Below are 25,683 nucleotides of genomic sequence, written 5' to 3'. Positions count from 1 at the left end.
TTTGGCATCTTTATTTAGTCCGTCGAGAAAGAACGTGCAAACTGTGAGAAAAGAGTTGATCGCACTATGTATTCCTATCAACATACTTTTGTACATGGACTGTTAAAAATAAAAATACAAATACACATATCGTCTTTTCAGCAGTATCATTTTATAATTTTTATAGCTGCTGGATGCTTTAAGTGGCTTATTATTACTTAATTGATGTGTGTTGGTGTCTGTTGCCAGGCAGAAGAGATACTATTTACACATCACCTATATGAAAAAAGTATTGCAATATGCATTTCTTGGGTCATTTAGTGCCAGCATCTTACATGAGCACACATTTGGCGCACTAAAAATTGGGTTCCTGCGTCTAAAATGCCCATTAAATTGGATGTGCAGTAAATGAGTGCCTCCATGGTGAAAGCTGCATAGTTCATTCAAAAACCTCATTTAAATATGGCGGTCTGCACCAGTTATTAATTGCACACAGCCTTAGTAGATCACATGCATAACGCCCACTACAAGTACATGCAATTTCATAGTTTGCATTTCAATCTTAGTAGATCAGACCCTATGTCACATGATCAGACCCTGTGTCACATGTTTACATGTGAAAACTATCTTTACACATGTAAAGTCGAACATAAAAAATGAGACTAAAAAAAGGAAGATAAAGAGTTTTTAAGGTGAAATATAAAGGTAAACACAAAAGGTAAAAAACGTGAAACGAACCTGAGCAGCAGTGCAGCTGAGTTTCTGCAAGCCATTCTCCAGCCGTTCGATCTTGTTGCTAAGGTCTTTACACCTCTGTCCCAGCAGACTGCGGTACAGTTTTATCTGTTCCAGGAAAGACTTTGGCGTGGTGTAGTTGTAGCGCCGCTCCACGGCTAGGCACTCCTTTGATGTCTGGTTGACACTCATGTGGACGTGTGCCATAAATTTACTGACAGACTCCTTCACTTCCGGCTGCATGGATTACAAGCACCAAAGTTTTAGTAGCACAGCAACAGTTTATGCATATTCCAATATGAGCATCTCTCACGTCGATATTATCCACGTCCTGCAGAAAATTGAGGCTGACTGACTCCAACGCCTCCTGCGGCCATTCATGGAACCAGACGATAGCTGTAAAGTTCACCACAGCGGGAAACTTCCTGCTACGGAGCCTCAGCTTACTACCAACCGGAGAGAAACACAGAGCAACCTACCATTCATTCAAACACACACACACACACACACACACACACACACACACACACACACACACACACACACACACACACACACACACACACACACACACACACACACACACACACACACACACACACACACACACACACACACACATATTGTATATAAGGAAACATCTTTTAAAGATTAGCACTTCTCAACAACCAACAAAAAATGAACAATATGTAAGATATTGTATGTATAAACATCATTAAGCAAATAAACATTCCAGCAGGTTGGCACATTAACACTAGAACTCCCAGGTTGTTTTTACCCCCCTGCAATTCCCAGGGGAGAGCCACATGGCTCTCAGTTTGAAATTTACCACAAACCGATCAACAATTAGCCTCAATTCTTTTGTAAATCGAGCCATTACTTTGGGATGTGGTGGACCACTCGGATGCTCAGACAGGGGGAGGGGTATGCTCAAATAGAAGGGAGCCTTAGGCCCTGTCTATATTAAGCCGTATAACTCCTTAAACGGATAATTATTTAGCCTAAACCCCGTGTCAGCCACACTAACCCATCATTTAAGGTTCCTCTCCTTGAATATTTTTTTACACGGGTAAGTGCACCGTCTATTTCTTGAATCTCCGGCTCTTAGCTCTGTATGGACTCATTGATCATTTATAAATGGAGTTCGGAGAGGAAGTGACGTAAGAAAGAACGCGCCACAGCCAGCTATATAACAACCGGTTTCCACTCATAGGTAAACACTAGAAAGATGAAGGCGAATCATCCAGACGTCCCTGTGTTTCTCCTTCTTCTACATAAAGAAATCACACATGAATACCTTAAGAGAAGGAAACGCGCGATTGCAGCTATTTGGGATACAACACATAGCAATGTTGAGCGACGGTTTTGGATAAGGCCTGGAAGAACGGCAGCCTTAAGGGATATGTTTGTCACCAACTGTGTTGTGCCAGAGGAACGGCAAGAGAACTTTCGAATGTCCCGGTCAGGCTTGCAGGTATTAGTATAGTACCGGTCCGCAACCACCGCCCCGCGCCCTTGTCGTCGTCACGTGGTGTCATTGCTGGTTCACGAGCTGACGAACATGTTCTGCAGTGCACAATCACGGAATACTTATAAGCAGACACAATGTGTAGACAGAAAAGGGAGAACAGACGCTTTTTGGCTTAAAAACAAACGATAAAGGTGAAGTTATAACACTGAAACGCCTGCCGGAAGAGGTGCTTTAAGACATGGCTAGCTAGCTAGCGGCTAACATCAAGCCGCGTTTGGCAGTGTTTTAGCTACTTCTAAATCACTAATCCTCGCCTCCATGGTGACAAATAAAGTCAGTTTCTTACAAGTATCATCCCTGCAGGACGAGGAATAGCTAAACATGCTTCACTACACACCGTAGCTCACCGGTGTCAAAATGTAAACAAACGCCATGGGTGGATCTACACCTAACATCCACTGTAATGATACCAAGTCAATACGTCAATATTTCTTGGCATCACAACATCTTTTATTTTATATTATGATTATAAACTCATTAAATATGTCCATGGACACATGAGGACTTTGAATATGACCAATGTATGATCCTGTAACGACTTGGTATCGGATTGGTACCTACATTTGTGGTATCCAAAACTAATGTAAAGTACGAAACAACAGAAGAATAAGTGATTATTACATTTTAACAGAAGTGTAGATAGAACATGTTAAAAGAGAAAGTAAGCAGATATTAACAGTAAATTAACAAGTAGATTAACAATTCATTTTCTACCACTTGTCCTTAATACTTTTGACAAAATAATAGAATAGAAAATGACACAATATGTTACTGCATATGTCAGCAGCTAAATTAGGAGCCTTTGTTTGCTTACTTACTAATAAAAAACAAGTTATTTTGTTTTTTCACTATTTTATTTAAGGACAAACTTGCAATAAGAAACATGTTTAATGTACCGTAAGATTTGTTGTTAAAATAAAGCAATTAATGCTAATTTTTGCGGTCCCCTTAATTTACAAAAGTATCAAAATAATTTTGGTACCGGTACCAAAATATTGGTATCCGGACAACACTAGTCCAGGTCTTATTTGGTGTGCAGTGTAAACGGGTTATGCAAATTCTTGTCTTGACTGCAATATTAGCTGTAAATATCTCTAGTCTGATTAGAAATACTGTTTCTTATATAGTCCATATTCAAGTGGCCTTGTGCAAAACTGCCACTGACTTTTTAGTTTAAGCTTTTATTTGATAGTGTTTTTATTTTTGAATATGATTTTATTTTATTTATTTTCAATCATCTGAGCCCCTATCGCAGGGGTGTCAAAGTCAAATGGACGGAGGGCCAAATAAAAAATTTAGCTACAAGCCGAGGGCCGGACTGTTCGAATGTTCATTGAAAAATTTTTAAATGACGCATATAGTCTAGTGAACCTAATTGAACCTACTGAAAACCTAACAAATATATTCCAATATGATCAGATAAATAAAGCAATATTTTCTTATGGCTCTGTCAGTAATCTTTAATTTTCAACAGACACAAAAGACAAATTTCCTTTATATAAAAATCCCCATAACATGAACATTAAATGAAAGAAACCGGTATTCAAGGCACCATCAGTAGCCTATATTTTCTATTTTAGCAAAAGTGGGCTAAATTTACTTCAAAGAAAAAAACAATAATAGCAATTTTCTATCATCCACTCAACTGAAATATTTTTAAAATATAATTAAATTGAAATACAATAAAATAAAGTGCAAAAATCTATAAATCAAAAACAACACTTTGTTTAAGGAGAAGTAACATGCAGTGAAAACAAATATTAAACTTTAACTTTTAAACTTGAATTGAGTAAAAACTCTAAATATGTGATTGCACAGTAATGTTCACATTAAACCCCCCTCCTCCCTCCGTGGGAGGGAGGCGAGTTGGGTGCCCGAAACCCCCCGCTGGTTTCGGCCCGCTCCTTGGCGCGCGTGGGACGGCGGGCTCCGCGACCCGACGGCTGGCCCTCGTGGCTTGACGGCGGGCGCGTCCCGACGGGCCGCGCGTAGGGGTCAAACGCAGAAGTCTCAGGGCCTCGTGGTGAGGGGGTGGCCTGCGGGTTTCGGCCCGCTTGACCCCCCCCGCTCCGCTTGGCGCGCGCGGCACATGACGGGTTCCGCCACCGACGCTCGGGCTGCAGCCCGACGGTGGTGCGGGCCCGGCGGTGACGCGCGGTTTGGGGAAACAAAGCAGAAGTCTCAGGGCCTCGGGGCCGGGTTTCGGCCCGCCCCCTTGGCGCGCGTGGCACGGCGGGCTCCGCGACTGCCGGCCGGGCTGCAGCCCTTCGGCCGGCAGGCGCGTCCCGGCGGGCCGCTCGCCCCCTTTCGGAACCTTGGACCGGCATCCGCTTGGTGCGTGTAAAAGATCTGCGGTCTAAAAAAAAAAAAAAAAAAAAAAAAAAAAGATCTGCGGTCTGCGGGCCGGTTCTAATAATAAATCAAGATCATCCCAAGGGCCGTAAAAAACCTTCTCGCGGGCCGGATATGGCCCGCGGGCCTTGACTCTGACATATGTGCCCTATCGGAACAACGTGCTGCCACACAAGCCCCGAAAGAAAATTTTGAAAATCAAGACTATGTTTCCTGCAATTGGGTGCATTTCCACACTAAATTTCACCTTTAGATGTATTCTCATCTACCAACCTCCTTTGGCTGTCTTTTTGACACTTACATGTCCCATGCATTGTACCACATGTTCTTTTTTTGTAATTAATTTACTAACATTATTATCACTTAAGATGTCATGTAAAATTCAACAACATGCATGCAGAGAACTCAGAAAAAGTTTCCCATTTAGCAAGTCTATCCAATAGCCACGCCCCCTCAGGTAATATACTTTTGTTTACAATCCGTCACGTCAAAAATATACCTTCTTGCTGGCTACTAATAAATACGAACCGTGTTTGGATTGTAATTATCCAAATATGATTAGCAGAAAAGCGGACGGCTGCCAACGTTGTGGCTTGGCAAGCAAACATAGGCAACAACAACAAAACTAGCTAGATGATTCTAACGATGCTAACTAGCAAGCTTGTTTTGGTGCTCCTGATCGTCTCCCCGCCCTGAGTGTGGCGTTTAGAGGAACAGCGAGTACATGCGACTGAGGCGAGCATTCAACACATCTTGTTTGGTACGTATTCTTTGAAAAATATTTTGATGCGAAAACGTAAGTGTAAATGTGTCTTCCGTAGAAACACCACAATGTACTGTGCTAAGGTGACAAATGAGATGGCAGCAGAGGCAGAGTTGAGTTGAATAAATGGCTAATAGACATGCTCTGTGGGGAGCATTTGCCTCCTGTACAGAACAATGGTGACATGATGGGCTGGACTAATCCAGCCATTTGGCTCGCTCTTGGGAGTTTTCGGGAGAAAGCCAAATGGCTCGCCTTAGGGAGTTCTAGTGTTAAACGACCGATTGAAGGCAACTGGCTTGTTGAGAGCCCCAACCGGACGCTCCAGCATGCACACATGCAGTAGGCAAACTGATATAACCTTTTGACCAACGCCAACTTTGATAACTGCAAAGAAAACCTACTGTGCTTACTCAAAATAATAGCTTGTGTAGTAGCATTAGTATGAATGTTGCATTTGTATAGTTTTAGTCATGGTTTGGGGAATTGGGACTGAGACAAAGTCCACAATCTGCCCATTTATTGACAATTTTTTTGTACCGATTGCCTCTTTCCATCAACATTTCCAGAAACCTTTTGACAAAGGTAATATAATTCTTGGTAATCTATGCTTTTTGCATTTTCACCAAACCTCAGAATTCTTGAAAATGTATTCAAATCAGGCTGTTGAAAAATGTGCAAGTGATGTATTTGCATATTAATGAACATGCATCATTAGTTCAGACTTTTTGTAAAAGTAAGGTAGACAATTAAAGCTCAAAAGTTCTTCAAAAGTCACACTAAACTACCAAGTACATTACTTTTTTTAATGGGCTAAAGTTGATAGAAATGTGCAAAGGATTCTACCTGAATATCCTGTGGACCACTAAGATTATTAGATGTTTTCAATTGGAATGGTTTGTCTCGAGAGAAAAATGTGGGAAACGAACTAAACATCATACATTGATTTCTAATAGGGATGTTACGAGGGAAAACTTATTAGTGCAGAAAATGTGGGAATTTTTGTGTGCTGCAAGTAGATAGCATCCATGTTCTGATTGAGCTAAACATTTTTCTGTTGGAAGAGGTTTGAATAGAATGAAAAATGTGGAAGTAGTTGAGCGTAAAAAAAAATTCTACTGACAAGACTATTCTATCTTTGATCGCTGTGAAACAACATCATTAGAGCAAAAGCGTGCTGTGCGCTTTGCCGCTGGTAGAGGTGGAGCTTTACTTCCGTGTTTGAATTAAGGTTGAGTGCATTGATATCATAAAAATAAAATTGTTACGCTAACTGCTATAGTAGGATGGAATACAACCTTAGCAGAAAAGAAAGACAGTAAGAAGGGATTCTAGACCATTTTTTTAGAGACTTTTACGCTGTCAAAACATGCCAAGAACCCTCTTCTCATACCAATCTCATACTTCCAGCTTCACAATGGTAAATGGGTTATACTTGTATAGCGCTTTTCTACCTCACATTCACCCATTCACGCACACATTCACACACTGATGGCGGGAGCTGCCATGCAAGGCCCTAACCACGACCCATCAGGAGCAAGGGTGAAGTGTCATGCTCAAAGACACAACGAACGTGTCTAATTCAGTCTAACTGCCATAACAAAATGAAAAATCTTCTAACAGTTTAATCATGCTTTGACGAAGGTGTTTTGTCATGTAATCTGTGATATTTCTACATAAATAAATGTTTTTTGGCAGATTCAAATAAAGTGTATATTATTTTATAACCTGTTCTGATTAATATTCCACAATTACAGAATGATTAGCATTTTGATTAGAATAATAATGTTAATTATTATTATTAGTAGTAGAAGTAGCAGTAGTAGTTTATTTTGGATACGTTAAAACAAAGCAAATTAAATAATTTTTAAAAAAAAGGAAATAATCCCAATAACATTACAGTAAAGTACAGAAATAGAAATGAATACCAAATGAAAACAATACATAATGGGTTTTTTTCATATCCAAAAAGGAGTGGGAAGAAGTGAAACTTAAATATTAGACTTTAATAATGGCTAAATAAGGTTAAAAAATTGTCATTCTGTTATATGAACACTATTAACTTTTACTACATGTAATGTACAGAATATTTATTCAGGTAGAAATATCACAGATTACATTACCAAACATCTTTGACAATCAAAGCATGATCATAAATCCACATTTTATGTTATTAATGTGTGAAATTGGTATTGAAACATGGAATTGTTGCTCCTCCTCTGAATGCAAGTGCTTCCACAGCAGGAATACAAATTCCGTATCCTTGCAAAATACAAAAAACTGGCAAGACATCAACGCACTGCAAGTATTTATTTTACTATTTTTGTATAGCGTGTTTATGTCCATGTTGTGTTAAGCTGTTTAAAAAAGCTTAATGTAAAAAAAACTTTTCATTGGAGCAAACTAATTGTCCGATCATGGTCAGAGAAACTTGAGAATTATCTGTCCAGAGTACATTTATTAATGATGAAAAATTGTACCTATCCATGACTAATCAGGATTATTTTGAGTTACCGTATTTTTCGGACCATTGGGCACACTGGATTTTTAGGCGCACTGCGGATGAGCGGGTCTATTTTCATACAAAAGGCGCACAGAATTGTAAGGTGCATTAAAGGGGTCATATTATGATTTTTTATTTTTTTTTAAAACACTTACTTGTGGTCTACTTAACATATAATGGTGATTCTTTGGTCAAAATGTTGCATTGATTATGTTTTACAGACCATCTTTAAGTCGCTTTCTGACCGACTCTTCAGGATGCGACGTATTGTGGGCGGTCTCATTTATTGTACTCTTTGTTATTGTACTCTCTTTGTTGTACCGGTGTAGCGTGCAAGGACGGGAGTCGAAAAAGTGTCAAAAGAGGGCGCTAACTGTTATAATGACATGCAGACTTTACTTGAATCAATAACGGAGCAGCATCTCCTCATCTGTGGGCTCACTAATGCAACAACCACGCCGGAAATGTGTCCCGTGAAAAATCGTCCAACCGGAACTCTCTAATAACTAAAGTTCCGTGGGTGAATTATGTAAACCCACTACACCGGTAGTTTTTAGCGATTCCATAGCGAGTCTACTGATGGATATAAGTTAGAATTTTATGCTACTTTATATTACAAAAGGCAACAGCTGAGGGTGAATGTCCCATGACAAGAAGATAAGAGAAAAAGAAGGAGCTTATTGACTACGGCGTCGACACAGACTACGATGGCGGACGTGCACACATTTTGAGGACTTATGCAAATCCCAAATACACATCAGCAGGAACCAATAGGTAAGAAAGGTTGGTTTTGCATAGTATTGTAAAATAAAACCCCAGATGATATGTCTGCCAATAGGTGCATTTTGCAGTACTTACACACACCATAATAATACTCGTATGTCTGACTACGGTAGTAGTAATACCCCCACAATCCATCAAGCGGTGCGGCTTCATTGCTTACCAAAGACGTACTAAAACATTTTGACAGATTTTTGAGCGCCATTTGTAATGTTCTATATTCTCAATGGAACATTTAAAGTTTTGGTGTTGTTTACTGCCGTCATCTTGCTCATCTACACGTGTGGCTTAAGTGTGACTGCCATCTACTGGTCACACTTATCATTACACCATGTACCAAATAAAATAGCTTCGAGGTCGGTAAGCAAAACCAGAATTATTCCGTACATTAAGAGCCCTGGGTATAAGGCACAGTGTCGATTTTTGACAAAACAAAAGGATTTTAGGTGCGCCTTATAGTCCTAAAAATACGGTAACTTTGAGCAAACTGTGATTAATCGCAATTAAATATGTTAATCCTTAAGCCCTACTAAAAATACAAGGGATGTTGTCCTTCCTCAGTGTAGCGAGATGTGACTACATAGTCGTCCTCCACACGTACATAACTTTTTTTAAACGTACACTATCAATAATTCATAGGAGTGCCTACGTAATCACAAAACGTCAGAACATGGAACGGCGTACATCCCACACATTAATCCAAAGAGATAATTTTCTGGCGTGATCCCACGATACTCATGGGATTGTCTTCCTTATTTATTCATTCCCCACCCTAGTGATCCACAGAGCTGGGAAATGCAGGGTTGTGGATATGGATGGTAATGTCAGGAAAAGGAATCCCCCTGAGAGTTCCCAAGTTTCCGAGGGGAACAAAACAGCTTAACGTAAATTATCTACAGCTGAACTGCGCATGTTTCCACTCATATCAGTGATTTATGACAGTACACCACCTTTGTAAAGTCATTAAGAGGAAATTGTCTGGAGAAAGCTTAATCATGAAGCCAGATGTTTATCTAAGGATGACAGTGTTTTGTATCAAGGCATCACAAATGAGGTGTGGGTTGGGAAGCAGCACACTGTAGCTATATTAGGAGGAGATGAGGATCAAACTGAGGTGCACTTTTGAGAAAAAAATAAATGGCAAACTTAGAGAGTCACAAAGAACAACTTTCTCTGGATCATTAGCTGTGAACAGAACAGAACATACTGCTCTTTGTACTGTGTGTGTGTGTGTGTGTGTCTATCTGATAAGTTCACCTTGAGCTGTCTTCGAATGCGATCGATGAAGAACTTCCAGCAGTTTTCTCTTGTATCCATCAATCCTGAGCTGCGCACCTCTGGCCTCATGCTGCCAATGATGTTCTCCACCTCATCGTCTGGGAATAGGTCCGGAATTTCCCCTTGAATGGGAACATAATGAGAATGCATATTACTGCTAGAACTACTCTTTCAGTTGTTGTTCGATTTTTTTCCTGTCGGCTTTCACACTTAGAGCTTTGTTTGATTCTTTGCATCTCAGCTTTTAACAACAAAAGTATCCATACCCATTTAGAGCTGTCTTTGCTTCTTTGGATCTCAAAGCTAAAGAGCAGAAGTATCAATACACTAAGTTGTCATTTTTATCTGTTGTGAATGGGTATATTCTGGCTGAAAATGATCGTTAAAAATACTTCATCCTATTAGAATCCAAATACATTTGGAGTGCAGATAATCAACAGACCCAGTGGAACACATAGAATGGTTCATCTATCCATCCATCCATTTTCTACCGCTTGTCCCGTTCGGGGTTGAAGGGGTGCTGGACCCTATCCCAGCTGCATTCGGGCGGAAGACGGGGTACACCCTGGACAAGTCGCCACCTCATCGCAGGGCCAACACAGATAGACAGACAACATTCACACTCACATTCACACACTAGGGCCAATTCAGTGTTGCCAATCAACCTATCCCCAGGTGCATGTCTTTGGAGGTGGGAGGAAGCCAAAGTACCCGGAGGGAACCCACGCAGTAATGGGGAGAACATGCAAACTCCACACAGAAAGATCCCGAGTGCAGGATCGAACCCAGGACCTTCGTATTGTGAGGCAGACGCACTAACCCTTCTTCCACCGTGCTGCCCATAGAATGGTAATTATTTTCTAAAATATGTAAATTCATATTAGAGATGATACATATATGTTACATTGTTCGTTGTAGAGGTATTCGTTATTTGACAGTTTCACTGTGCTTAGTAACACGCATGTACTTTAAATTGAAACAAAGAACATATCATGACATATTGATACTAGCATTTTTGCTATTGTGACTAATACATCATGCCAAGTTTCATTGCAATTTTAAGGCTGAATGCCCAATAGTAATAATTACCTATCTGTTTTCATTCAATGAAGAAACAATAAGAACAACGTAATTGTAAGACTTGACACACTATTAAAGCATTATAATTGTCAAATGGCTTTAAAACAGAATTTTAGAAATTAGCTAGTGTTCACTTGTCACTGACATTTTGGGGAAGGCATAATTTGTGTAGTCACATGTCTGTCACATGACAACCACCCAAAAAAGCTTCCTATACATTACTTGGGGACTTAATGAGTTTAAGTCAAGCACAAAGCTAAAAAGTACACAAATTATCACATTTTAAGTGTCACTATGCACTGGTATATGTTGAAAAACAAGTGGTGATCAAACTGCAATAAAAACAAAAACTCACAGATTAAACTGACATTAAAACTTTGAAGAAAAAACAGGCGTCTCAGTAAATTACAATATCATACAAAATGTATTTGATTTCAGGAGTTCTATTCAGACTGCAAGACCAGTTAATGACTTAGGAAATGTGTGCAGTTCATTTGCTGATTCCAGTACAAACCGGCAATTTAAAATATTAAAATTGTGACAACCTTTTAAACTTTACAAACTACTGATTTTTTAAAACATGTTTTAGTATTTATAAGCAATAATTATCAAAATTATTAACACGTTATGAAATTCAAACACATACAGCAAATATTTCACTCTGTTTAGTATATCCATAAAATATATTGTAAGGGCCTGATCTACTAAAGGTTTGCGTGTACTAAAACAAATGCAAAGGCAAAGCTGATGGCTACTTATAGTACACCCATTTATGTAGTTTGCACACGCTGTTTAGAGCGTGTTGTTTGTGATCTTAGTAGATAAGTCCCTAAGAATATCACGTTTCGAATTGAACACCTGAAATAAATACAAAAACTATTTTAAGATAATTAATTCAGGTGCCCTTGTGTTATAGATGCCATCACGACCAAAAGGATAATGGCAGAGCAATGAAAATAAAACATTCCATTTTAAAGGGGCCCTATCCCGCTCAATTCAAGGGCTTATTCATGATATTGGATTTAAGTGGGGCACTATAGTAAGTTTCTTTCAAGAAAATACTCCATAAATCTCAAGGTTGTTTACAGGGCAAATCTTTATCGTTGTCCTCTTCACTAAAACCCTCCTTTTCCACAGCCTCCTCGTCTGATCAGGTCTACTCCGTTTCAATTGGTCAGGAGTCTAGGGTCGGTTCCAGCCCCCCACCCCTCGCAACCACTCACGGCTGCATAAACAAAGGCTCGCCTCATTTAGTTACGTGTAAATGGTTATCTGCAAACATACGTACAATTGGATATAATTGGATGAATAATTGAGAATCCAGCGTCAAAATGTGCTTTGTTAAAACAGCTGTCGTTGAAGTGACTGGAGCACTGGAACACAGACTATGAGGTAGGTCTTTAGCGTCCCCTTTTTGGCTGCCTTAAAAAAAAAAAAGCAACAAACTGAGAAAAGGTTGCCGCTGGACAAGCATATAGAGAATTCCTAAAGTTATGACATGAGCACTTATGCAAGATGTCATGGAAATCTCTTAAAGTTCTCATACCCGACCATTCACAATATTTAGGAGGAATGCAACCATGTATAAATTAAAAACACACCATTCCCATGATATGGCACCACATCATGCTGGACGACAGTATGCCATGTTGAACACACAGTAGAAACATCCTACTGAAAACCAGCATTCTTTGCAGTGGACATTTGTATTTTGGTCTATTAATTTTGTCAGAGTGACACATTCAAAAAGTTCTGAGTTAAAAACCCAACACACTAAAACAAATGGGCACCTATTATCCGAATGTTTGACCCTTTGTATTTGATTTTGGGACTCTATAGATCAGCTATACACGATTACCCGCACAGAAAGCTTTGTAGCACATCATCCCTTTCTTGTATTTTCTGCAGCTCGCCAAAATAATCTGTGTAATTAACCCCACAGCCCAAAACAGTACATATAAATCCACAAATTCGGAAAGAGAGTGGCTGCTGAGTCCAAGTGCACTGTCAAACAAGTTGTCATTTTAGAAACCAGAAAAGGAAAAATGACGCATAAAAGAAACGTCATGTTGTCTTTACAAAACAAAAACACAATTAAAGTTAAAGTACCACTGATAGTCACACACACACTAGATGTGGTGAAATTACCCTCTGCATTTGACCCATTCCCTTGTTCCACCCCCTGGGAAGTGAGGGGAGCAGTGAGCAGCAGCGGTGGCCGCGCTCGGGAATCATTTTGGTGATTTAACCCCCAATTCCAACCCTTGATGCTGAGTGCCTAGCAGGGAGGTAATGGGTACCATTTTTATAGTCTTTGGTTTGACTCGGCCAGGGTTGGAACTCACAAGCTACCAATCTCAGGGCGGACACTCTATTCACAAGGCCACTGATTTCTCAGCAACTCAAGTCCAGATATGGAAAAAAAAAAGCAATGACGGATTTTGTACCTCAATGAAGTCCCCAAGACCAACAAGAGTTCCGTAGTCACTGGTGACACCTGTCCTCATTCTGCAGGAGCTCCGTGTTTTGGGCCCATAGTCTTTCCAGCTCTCTCTCCCGGAGCCTCTCCAGGCAGTCCTCAATGCTCAGACCCTCGGGCTCATAGCTCAAAGTACTAACACTGTGTAAACGTTTTCGACAGCAGAGCAGTGCACAGCGATATACTGTAGCTTCTGAAGCAAAGCAGCGGCGTAGTCAAGCCGAGTGCATTTACATGGGCGTGCCCATGTCAGTAAGTCCGGCACGCATTGATGTCAATGCTACCCCACTTTTTAAAAAATACTGTAAAACAGCATACAGAGCGAACCAAAACTGCAAATTGGGTACACTTCCAAATGCCTGAACCTTATTATTTGCCACTTTGACATTGTTTAACATGAGTATCAAACACCAAGGGGGAAAACACAATAGGTTTACTATGCGGAAGAGGCATTTCTACATGTCTGAAAAGTTAGAAATCTACAGTAAATGTTTGCTGTCCTTTCCTTACAGTATATTCTATACGGTCCTAGATCAAATGGCAGCAGTTGTTTTTTGGCTGTGTCAACGTGAAAGCGTTTCTCTTCCACAAAACGTGACAGACAGTATAATTAGTGAAGCCTGCTGTTACCCGATGCCAACAGATCGTTGACCAGAACGAGGAACCTCTCATCTGCCACTTGGGCATCAGTCATTAGGAACACAGTGCCAATATTTTTCACGCCAGCTTTGATGTAGAGCGAAGCCAGGTCACTCTGGGTGAGAGAAAGACACAGAGTGTTAGAGTGACACACATAATGAGATTTTGCCGCAGTGGGGCGAAACATTGTTATGTTGTATCGGCAAGAATGCCATGTGAATAACAAGCACAGTGTTTCTATACTGAAAAGATTATGACTCCATTTGAAAGAATGGGAGCCATGAATGCACCTCATGTATAAACTTCCATTGTGACATCCTGTGTTGTGTAATTCAGTGCTTACTTTGAGGTCAGTGATGCTGTATCCTTTCCTTAAAGTGATCTGGAAAACCTCTAGATTGGAGATGAAGGCAGCCAGTCGGGTCAGACTCTGCTTGCCACTGCCGCCTACTCCAACCAGCAGTGCGTTACCCCGCGGAGACTCCAGGATTCGATTTATACGGCAGCTGCATGCGGAGGTGCAGACAGTCACAGTCAAGAATCCGTGGAAGTGGAAGATAAACGGCAATGAGGAGGCATGCTCTAAAGGCGACCTGACTTACGAGGCAAACGGCAAAGTGCAAAACCACAATGTGACATTTCTGCCTTTTTCTCTGGACTTACACATTCCATCTTTCATCATCAGTCATTCATATATACAAGCACAAACATTGTAAACCACTGGTTTGGTTTGGGAAGCATCAAATGAGATGCTACCTCAGTGTCTTCAACCTCTTAAGCCTAGCGACATGTTTCTCCAAAATGACATGCAATAAATAAAGTAAACTGCCTTTGTTTACTGAAACAATTGGTTTTGCCACGCTTCTGACTGATTTTTGGGTCATTTAGTTGTAAAGCATAGGCATATTGTCTGTTATTATCAATACATTCACTATTAACATAGCAACATAGCCAGTACCGAGGTACTTGGAGCATAAGCGTCGTTCATCGAGTAATTGAGACACCCATAAATATACCGTAATTTCCAGGCTTTAAAGCACACCTATATATAATGTGCACCCGCCTAATTTTTGGACACATTTTAATTTGTACATAGAGTAAATCAGCCGTACAAGTCTATAAGCTGCAGGTGTACACATTGAGACATTAAATATTTACACAGGTGCTTGTGTTCATTCACACATTTTTAATTATTATTTTACGCAAGAGAATATACTTCTCTTGTTGCATAATTTGGGCTTAACCTTGTTAAATGTTGGAATATATTTAATGTTTGGAGCAGCCGGACCGGAGAGAATAAAGGAGAAGGCAGAGGGCGGAATTTGGGGAGTTGTTAAATTTTCTTTGGCTTTGGTGCTGCATGGTGTGCATTTTGACGTTTCTTCTCTATGACAAGGATGAGTGCATAACGCGCTAAATGGCTGACTTAATGACTGTGTGAGTGTGTTTGACTTAATGGCAGCAATTTCATTGGTCCATCTTGACCTGTTCGGCAATTTCATTGGTCTGATGTGACGAGGCTAAATTCATTGGCAGCATGTGAAGCTTTTGAACCTGCAATCCATAAATTGACCGCAGCGGTTCAAAGAAGCGGCTTATAGTCAGGAAATTACGGTATCTACGTTTGACACTCTAATAAAGCTTGGATTATGAGGCTGTTGATATGTGTTTCATATCGACAACTTTTGTACCTACTTTTGTGAATCATTTGCGATAATGTGTAAGCATTAACATATTAATAAGAAACAAGTAAGAGTCACTACTTTTTATTAGGGGTACTGTTATAAATTCCCTTTGTCAGAAGATTAAGAGAAAGTTCCCTATTTAATATGATAATTGTTGAATATAATTGACTATGTTATTGTTGACGTAAACAAGCTATTATTGTAGTCATGCACCTTTAAGTTACGTCTGTTTTGAGTCAGGCAGTTTACCGGGCAGCTATGTTTACTTTTCCGGGGTCCTTCGGGCAATGTGTTGAACAGTGTGTATGTGAGAGTGTGCTTAGCTGCTGTTGCTACAAAGCAATACATAAAGAAGAAGTTAAAAAGTAAAACGGTGTCCTTATTCCCTAACCGGAGTACGCTCACGGGTGAAGAGTCCCAGCACAACAACAACAACATCAGTTTAAACATATAGTTCTTTAATATTGGTCCTTCGAGCCGGATTGTCTTCACTCGCGACGGAGAAATGGACGCAGCGCTAACAACAGCGGCAGACGGCGGCGCACTCGGAGCAAGACAGCGACAGCTTCCAACTCGTCTAGAAAGCTACCAGGTTAGCCTCCCACAGTCCCTCATTCCTCACGGTGCCCGCGCGGAGGACCGAGGAGAGAGCGTCGGCGCCCAGCGGCTGCAGTCACTCAGCCTACAGACCGAGTCTGTGTGCATGGAGGACCAGCCGCACGGAGCGCACGCTATCCCCGATCGTCCATTTTCGGCGGGAGCGGCCGACAAGGTGAGCGAGTGGAACATGGCGATACATGCTAGAGACTTGCCCAGCCAGCTAACACGCCATATGAGCCAACCATCGGCGGCACCCGCGAGGCGGAGCTATCAAAGCAGGCAGGGTTCTCCTGTCCTACGGCCACCAGCTAATCTCAATATGAGCGTCCCAACATATCAATCACCCTGGCTAAACTGTCCAGTAGTTCACAGAACCCCTCTGTCACAGCCATCCAGCCTCCATCTTGGATCATCTAGGCTGCTTCAGCATGAGCCACACCTGTCTACACTGCCACATACCATCTCTACAACACTAGAGCTTCAAGCAGCAAATACTCCTACACCAGGTGGTAGACAGGAGAACTACACACTGACGCAGTCTCTGCCCTCAACTGTGACATCGGCATGGGCACCGCCTCCCCTCACTACGCTGAATGTTTCGATGCTGCAGCCTACACCTCAAGCTTCACAAATAGCGAGTTATGCCAGCCCACAGACATCAGTTACATCAGGCTACCTGTCTAACCAGCCTACCACAGTGATGATTAACAATGTACAGGACAGAGTGCCACCAGCTGCACAACTGCAATACCTGCCCATGCAGACAACACCAGTAAATCCAGCACCAGTGCAGCAATACACCCCACTCCCGTCCGCACAGCCAGTGTGGCAATACACCCCACTCCCGTCTGCACAGCCCGTGCAGCAACACGCTCCACTGTTTGCACAACCAGCCTATCAACCCCCACAGATAGCAACAGCGCCATATTCTGCACCACAGCTACCTGTTGCGGCTGGCACTCAGCCAGTTATCAATCCATCGCCCTACAGCGCTGCCACTCCCCTGGGGACTGTCTATCAGCCTCCATCAACCATCGCTACACAGCCATTACACCAGTCACCACTGCCAACGCAGAACCAACAGCTGCAACTCTACCAGCCTGTGTATCCGCCATCAACTCAGCCAGCATATCAACTGGTGTCTCCCCCTGCTGGTTTCACTCTGCAACAGCCCCCATCAACTCAACAGGTTCAGTACAGCCCCCAGTCTCAGTATACGCCACTGCAGGTACCTTACACTACCCAGTCCCCCAGACAGCCTGTTCCAATACCTGAACTGCCTAAATTGGTGCATGACAGTGAGAGAGAGTTTGCTGATTTAAAAATGGCGTTAGATCACCTGCTCAATCCACACACTGAACTTTCTGAACATTACAAATACTGTGTGCTTATGGAACACTTGATCCTGGATGAAGCTAAGCTAATAGCTCAGTCAGACAGACATTATGTACAGCCCTACACCGCCGCCATGCAGGCTTTGCAGAGACAGTACGGGCAGCCACATCAGTTGGCACAAAGTAAAATTTCAGCCATCCTGAACTCTCCTGATGTCAAATCAGGAGACCCCAAAGCCTTCCAGAGCTTCGCCCTCAACGTTGACTTGCTGGTGGGAATGCTAACCTCATTGGAAGGGCCTAATGGGATGGAAGTGATGTCTACTGGCCATGTTGACCGGCTACTTAGCAAACTCCCTAGACACATGAGAGACAATTTTGTGGAGCATCTGCAGGTTCAGGGGCGCCTCAGCACCAGCAGCCTAAATCCATACAACCTCAGAGACCTCGCAGAGTGGCTCAAGGTGAAGGCAGAAGCTCAGAGACTGTCCGCAAAAATGGCACAGCGCCATAGAGCTGAAGGAGCACCGCCTGCCAATCGAGACAGACCTGTTCCTTCTCCCCGGCCTCGGACTCGGCCTGTTTCTGTGTATCACGGCGCAGACCAGCCCAAATCAGCCGAAACGACTCGGCCAGCAGCTAAGCAACAAAAGTTTAAAAGGATGTGTCTCTTCTGCAAGAGTACAGAGCACTACTTGTCGCAGTGTCCAGACATTATTCAATGCTCAACACAGGAAATTGAGAAGTGGATAGCAGGCGGAAAGCGCTGTCGTAACTGTGGCCGTACTAACCACGATGAAGAGAGCTGCACATTAAAGAAACCTTGCAGTGAGTGTCAGGAGATCCACCTGAGAGTGCTGCATGACATCACCAGGCCGGGCCCCCAAATCTTCCTCATCACACCCAAAGACGGCACCTCAGCGGCTAACTCGATGCAGGGAGGGAAAGTATACCTTAAGGTGGTGCCAATCATCATCAGTCATGGGACCAGATCACTGCAGACCTATGCAATCCTCGATGATGGAGCTGAACGCACCATAATACTCCCAGCTGCAGTTCGAGGCCTGAAGCTCAGGGGCAGAGCAGAGACCCTCACCCTGCGGACTGTTCGTCAGGATGTGGTTCACCTCACTGGAGCATCAGTTGACTTTCATGTAGCTTCTCCAGCATCACCATCACAGCAGCATTTGGTTGAGAGGGCCTACACAGCAGGTCGACTTACCCTGACAGAGCAATCCTATCCAATAGCAGCGCTCCAGAGACGCTACCATCACCTGAGAGGATTACAACTGCAGAGCTTCAATAAGGTGCAACCACTGCTGCTCCTTGGTGCAGATTACACTCACCTGATCACTGCTACGGAACCTGTGAGGTTTGGCCCAAAGGGAGGACCCGTAGCTATCCATACAGCACTCGGCTGGACGCACCAAGGCCCAGATGGTTCCCAGTCCCCCGCTGCATCATGCTACTACACCGCCTTCAAGCCTACACCAGATGACATCTACCAACAAGTCGAACGCCTCTGGCAGCTTGATGTGCTCCCATTCCGTAGCGAGCGGCTAGCAGTGCGGTCTCGCCTGGACCAGGAAGCGGTGAGCGTCTTGGAAGCACGCACTAAGAGAGTGAAGGTTGGTGACACTTCGCTACACTACACCCCTGCTCCGGATAAAAGGTGCACCACCACTAAAAGCAGATGTTGAAGCAGTGATGCCAAAGCTACGCAGTACAGAGAGACGACTGCTTAAAGACACTGTCAAAGCTAAAATATATGAAGCAGAGATCCAGAAGCTTATAGATGGTGGGTGTGTCACAAAGCTCCAGGAGGGAGAGGGAAACAGCTCCAGCGAGTCATGGGTCATACCTCATCACCTCGTCCATCATAATGGCAAACATCGCCTTGTCTTTGACTGCTCCTTTAATCATGGTGGTCTCTCTCTCAATGAGCAGCTTCTCCCAGGTCCAACCCTCGGCCCATCTCTCATCAAGGTCCTCCTGCGGTTCCGCCAGCACGTTGTCGCCATCAGTGGAGATATCTGAGCCATGTTCCACCAAGTTCGGCTGCTACCGGAGGACCAGCCGTTGCTGAGGTTTGTTTGGAGAAACCTGCAAAGGGAGAAACAGCCTGACGTATACCAATGGCAGGTCTTGCCATTTGGTACCACAAGCAGCCCGTGTTGTGCAACATTTGCCCTGCAAAAACATGTCAAAGAATGTGCTGCAGGAAATGAAGACATCCTGCAGTCCATCGAACAGTCTTTCTACGTGGACAACTGTCTGCAGAGCCTGTCAACGACTGAGTCAGCCAAGCTCCTGGTGGACAAGATGCGACAATGTCTGGCCTCAGGAGGATTTGAGATTCGACAGTGGGCAAGTAACTTCTCATGTGTTGTCTCCCACGTGCCTTCCAGTGCCCGATCTGAAAGCACAGAGCTGTGGCTGGCCGAGAAATGCAACGATCCACAGGAGCCGGCCCTTGGTCTGCGGTGGTATTGTCCATCTGATCGGCTCGGTTTCAAGCCAAAGCCCCCAGAGAGTGAGACCCCTACTATGCGGTACATCTATAAGGTACTCGCCCGCCAGTATGATCCGATCGGGATCATTATCCCGTACACTACACGGGCCATGATTCTTGTCCAGAGACTGTGGGCAAAGAAGAGGAGCTGGGACGACCCGAATCTCCCTCCTGACATCCTCCAGGCCTGGTCCGGCTGGGAGAGAGAACTCCCCGAGCTGGCCAACATCTCCATCCCTCGAACCTATGCACCATTGGAGCTTGCTACCGACACCACAGAGTACACTCTCCACGTCTTCTGTGACTCCTCTGAGCAAGCCTACGGGTCAGTGGCATATCTCACCACAAGAACTAATGACACTGTCTATGTCTCATTTGTGATGGCAAGGTTTAGAGTGGCCCCAAAACGCCAGCAGTCAATGCCACGGTTGGAGCTCTGTGCAGCGCTGACAGGAGCCCAGCTGTGCTCCCTCCTTCACAAAGAGCTCACCTTGTGTATTGCCCAGACCTTCTTATGGACTGACTCCACAACAGTTCTCACCTGGCTGACATCTCAGTCGTGCAGGTTCAAGGTTTTCGTGGGAACAAGGGTTTCTGAGATCCAGGAGCTGACTGCCTCACACACCTGGAGGTATGTGGATACAGCTAACAATCCAGCCGACGATCTCACCCGTGGCAAGACGTTAGCTGAGCTGGCTGCGCCAAATCGTTGGATCCAGGGACCAGCATTCCTTCGCCGTCCACCGGATGAATGGCCATCCTGTCCTAGCATCACATAGCCAAAGGACCGTGGTGAGTTAAAACACAGTGTTTTTTGTGTTCTCACACAGACCAGCTCACCACCCAAGATACCAGATCTCACCCGGTTCAGCAGCTGGAGAGAGTTGGTCAAGGCCACGCAACAGTCTCTTCATGGGGCGGCAGCCGACCCTGCTTCACCCCTGTGTGACCTAAGAGATGCTGAAGTCCACCTGCTCAAAACCAGCCAAACAGACTGCTTCTCTGAAGAAATCAGATGCCTCAGAGCCGGCAAGCCTGTGCCACCCAGCAGCAGGCTGAGTACGCTCGTCCCAGAATTAGACCCGACATTGGGTCTTATACGGGTTGGAGGACGCCTGCGCCGTTTAGACAGCTCTAGCCCCACTGACATTCACCCAATACTGTTGGATCCCCGTCATGCAGTCACCACACTCCTCATTAAAGAGATGGATGCTCAGCTACACCACCCTGGACCTGATAGGGTATTTGCAGAGATGAGACGCTACCACTGGGTTCTGCGAGGAAGGCAGGCTATCAAAAAGTATCAGAGAGCTTGCACTGGTTGCATGAAGTGGAGAGGGAAGCCAGTGGTGCCGAGGATGGCAGACCTGCCCTCAGCCCGTCTGCGGCTGCTCAAGCCTCCATTCTTCTCAACAGGCGTGGACTGCTTTGGCCCGTACATGGTCAAGGCTGGGAGGCGAAGTGAAAAGCGCTGGGGGATCATTTTCAAATGTCTCACGACGAGATGTATACATCTGGATCTACTCACCAGCCTCGACACAGATGCTTTCCTCCTCGCACTGAGACGGTTCATCGCACGGAGAGGCACTCCCTTTGAGGTCCTCTCTGATCAGGGGACTAACTTCTGAGGAGCAGATAAGGAGCTGAAGGAGGCCTTTGCAGCAATGGAATCACAGTTGCAGGAGCGGCTTGTAGAAAAACAGATTAAGTTCCGTCTTAACCCACCAGCATCTCCCCACTTTGGTGGTGTCTGGGAGCGTGAGATTCAATCAGTCAAGAAATCCCTGCAAGTGGTCATAGGTGCACAAGTGCTCCAAGAAGAGGTTCTGCTCACACTCCTCATCGAAGTGGAAGGCATCCTCAATGCCAAGCCTTTAGGATATGTATCCTCGGATGTGGCCGATCCAGACCCAGTGACGCCCAGCATGTTGTTGATGGGGCAGCAGGATGCCTCTCTTCCACAAGTTGCCTATGCTCCTGACACCCTCACCAGGAGGCGCTGGCGTCATTGCCAGATGATGGCCGACCACTTCTGGACACAGTTCATCAGAAACTACTTGCCCTCTCTTCAAACCCGCCAGAGATGGCGCCAACACACAGATCATCTCCCCCTGGACACAGTTGTGATGATTGTTGATCCTCAGCTTCCACGTGCTCACTGGCCAATGGGCAGGGTGGTGAAGTTAAATGCAAGTGATGATGGATGTATACGGACTGCTGAAGTCAAAGTTGGAGAGAAGACTTACATGAGACCAGTTGCTCGGCTGGTCCAGCTGTCAGCTCTTCCTGAGGATAATCCTGTTTAAAGGACTGTTGTGGGAATTTATGTTTGTTTCAAAATTGCCATGCTATTTAGGGGGCGGCTGTTATAAATTCCCTTTGTCAGAAGATTAAGAGAAAGTTCCCTATTTAATATGATGATTGTTGAATATAATTGACTATATTATTGTTGACGTAAACAAGCTATTATTGTAGTCATGCACCTTTAAGTTACGTCTGTTTTGAGTCAGGCAGTTTACCGGGCAGCTATGTTTACTTTTCCGGGGTCCTTCGGGCAATGTGTTGAACAGTGTGTATGTGAGAGTGTGCTTAGCTGCTGCTGCTACAAAGCAGAATATAAAGAAGAAGTTAAAAAGTAAAACGGTGTCCTTATTCCCTAACCGGAGTACGCTCACGGGTGAAGAGTCCCAGCACAACAACAACAACAACATCAGTTTAAACATATAGTTCTTTAATAGGTACTCCAGTTAGGGTTTTATGCTGACGATTCCGATCATTCATTAGTGAGATCTACTGATACCAATCACATGTATTACCTTAACTGTAAAGGTTTTAATTTATTTATGGTGAGTGATATCGGCCATACAGATACTGATGCCAATACTTTTTACTTTAAAATATTCAAGATCACTGAATGATCTTGCATTTAAATTCTTGATCATAATTGTAATCATACAAAACACATGATGGTAGTGTAACAATATCAACACAATATGTAAATTGGTTCCTTATTCTCTTTTATCACAAACGATTGCTCAAGTAAATCAAGTCAGTGCATAATAACTAAACAAAAGAAAAACATGTGATCTACTACTCATTGAAATCCTTTGGTCTTTGCCTCCAAAGTCATCCAGGGTTCCAGTGATTTATTCCTTGAATTTGGAAACATTAAAGGTGACCTACTGTATGATGATATTAATAATACTAATTACATTTAACACACCTCCAAAGACATGCACCTGGGGATAGGTTGATTGGCAACACTAAATTGGCCCTAGTGTGGGAATGTTGTCTGTCTATCTGTGTTGGCCCTGCGATGAGGTGGCGACTTGTCCAGGGTGTACACCGCCTTCCGCCCGATTGTAGCTGAGATAGGCTCCAGCACCCCCCGTTGTTTTTTACAGCATATAAAAACAAATGAATAAATGGAATGGAATGGAAAATCAATACCATTGTTTTTAGCGGTAAAATTCAAGCAACAGAGCTGCCAGTTTTTGTTTTTTTTACCGTAGAATCTTGTTGTTTTAATATTTTTTGTGTTTGTTTTTTTAATGTTTTAGTGTTTTACTGCAGATGGGAAAAAACAGTACCAAATTTGATTTTACAGTAAAAAACTCAGTCGGCGGAATTTAACCGTAAAATCTACTGTCAATTTTACAGTCTACCATTTGATTGGTGATTTGTTTTAAAATCATAAGTCAAGCAGATATTTAAATACAGTATGTGTCTTTATTTTAACAAAACAACTTTGTGGAATATTTTGATTTTGATAATATTGAATTTGAAAAGATATGCAATTGCATTCAGTACATGATTTTTAATGTCAAAAGGGAAAGAACAAACATATTTCGTAAGAAAAGATTAAGCATTTTATTAACGCATATTATTTCCAAGCGATCACAGGCCACATAAAATAATGTGGCAGGCCTTGAGTTTGAGACCTGTAATCTAGGTAATATGTATTAGTTGAAATTGTGTGTGAAATTACCATCTGCTTATAATACAACATATACTGTATGTACTACGTAACGATTGGACTGTGTGTAAGTGTTTTTTTTTTAATACCAAAGCTTACTGGCCGTGTTCTGGTTCCATAAATTATTAGGCTGTCTTTTTTATGCTTTATTATCACATCTTTGTACATTACTATTGATTTTGGGAGAATAAGATGCACTTTCTGCAAAATAATGGCACTAATTGCCTGGGTTTTACCCACAAATTGAGTGATTGAGGGTGCTGAAAATAGTCAAACGTTCCGTACTTTAGGTGTTAGGTAGGCCCTGGATTGCTCTAGTTAGAGTATGCTCTTACACTCAACAGTGTTTGACGTCTTTTTTACATACCGGTACTTGAAAAGAGAGATGCGCTCGGTCATCTTCAAAGTCAGTCACGATCGCCATTCCTCATGGAAATTCTTACAGTTTTCCTCTTTTTAAGTTTTTATATCATCTAGGGGTAGAACAGTACATCTATTTGAGACATGTACCAAACGGGACCAATTTAAGTGGGTTCCACAGTACACAGCATTTTTATCAGCAGTGTCAAAAAAATTACTACAAATCAAATGTGTTTTAATTTATCTTATTTGTTTATCCTTTATTCATCAATGTTTTGTCCCATTGAGTTGAAGCTCAAACAATAAGCCGTGCACACCTGCAAAACAAGCCCATTTCGTCTGACTTTTCTTTACTCTCCCCACATTGTCCCTGGGGTTTGAAATTGTCCACTCACATGTAAGCCATAGCGTCCTCAAACAGCACCAGATTGAGCGTGGCGTTGACCTCATTGTAGCTGTCCAGTACCTCCAGCAGTGTTTTATTGAGGCTGCTCCAGGACTCCACAGCCATGTACCTGGCCTCCCCCAGGCCGTGGGCAAAGTGGCAGTACAGGTTCATCACCCGGGTCTGTTCTAGAGTCTCCTCCATGTCCTTAGGGAGACACACACACACACACACACACACACACACACACACACACACACACACACACACACACACACACACACACACTCACAGGACCCTTGTCAGCATAACATTACTGTTAAGCTTAAATAGTTTGGACAGGGGCACAGCTGAATATCGCAACGGCGCAGAGGGTGACCTAGTTCAGTTACACTCCAGTAACTATCGGGCCCCTGAATATTTCACTGGAGAGATTTGGTTTTGTTTTTCCTGTCAACTTCTTCGGGTGCAATGCTTTCCATTTCACATCTACATTGTACTGCATTGCAGCCTATATTTACATGTTATCACACTTGCAGTGCACAGTGCCAAAAGACTGGCTTGTGTGCTTGTGAAAATACCCTGAAAATGTGGTGGGTGTTTCTTTGTGACAATGTAGATAACTGTCATTGGTTTACAAAGGTTGTGAACTTCTTACTTGTCTATTTGCGCGGGTGTGTGTACACACTTACTGTCAGGTTCTTTATTGCGG

At 43.2% G+C, this 25,683-nt stretch overlaps 1 protein-coding gene across 6 annotated transcripts in view; it reads right to left on the bottom strand.

Annotated features, from left to right (window-relative positions):
• The window catches only part of dnah9 (dynein, axonemal, heavy chain 9), a 426,092-nt gene that overhangs the window by 215,414 nt on the left and 184,995 nt on the right, over window positions 1–25,683 (bottom strand). For 5 of the 6 annotated variants that reach the window (XM_062056457.1, XM_062056459.1, XM_062056458.1 and 2 more), the window contains 6 exons: window positions 24,982–25,178; window positions 14,463–14,625; window positions 14,111–14,234; window positions 9,901–10,043; window positions 1,028–1,189; window positions 718–951 (listed from right to left, as the gene is read on the bottom strand). In XM_062056457.1, coding sequence (XP_061912441.1) covers window positions 718–951; window positions 1,028–1,189; window positions 9,901–10,043; window positions 14,111–14,234; window positions 14,463–14,625; window positions 24,982–25,178 — 1,023 coding nt within the window. Of the gene's footprint in view, window positions 1–717; window positions 952–1,027; window positions 1,190–9,900; window positions 10,044–14,110; window positions 14,235–14,462; window positions 14,626–24,981; window positions 25,179–25,683 lie in introns of those variants that run through there. The other variant, XM_062056462.1, reaches the window with a different exon arrangement.

Source organism: Entelurus aequoreus, linkage group LG08, assembly GCF_033978785.1.
Source record: "Entelurus aequoreus isolate RoL-2023_Sb linkage group LG08, RoL_Eaeq_v1.1, whole genome shotgun sequence".
NCBI classification, from domain to species: Eukaryota; Metazoa; Chordata; class Actinopteri; order Syngnathiformes; family Syngnathidae; genus Entelurus; species Entelurus aequoreus.
The sequence above is the reverse complement of the archived record's forward strand: the minus strand, read 5'-3'. Positions and strand labels throughout refer to the sequence as shown.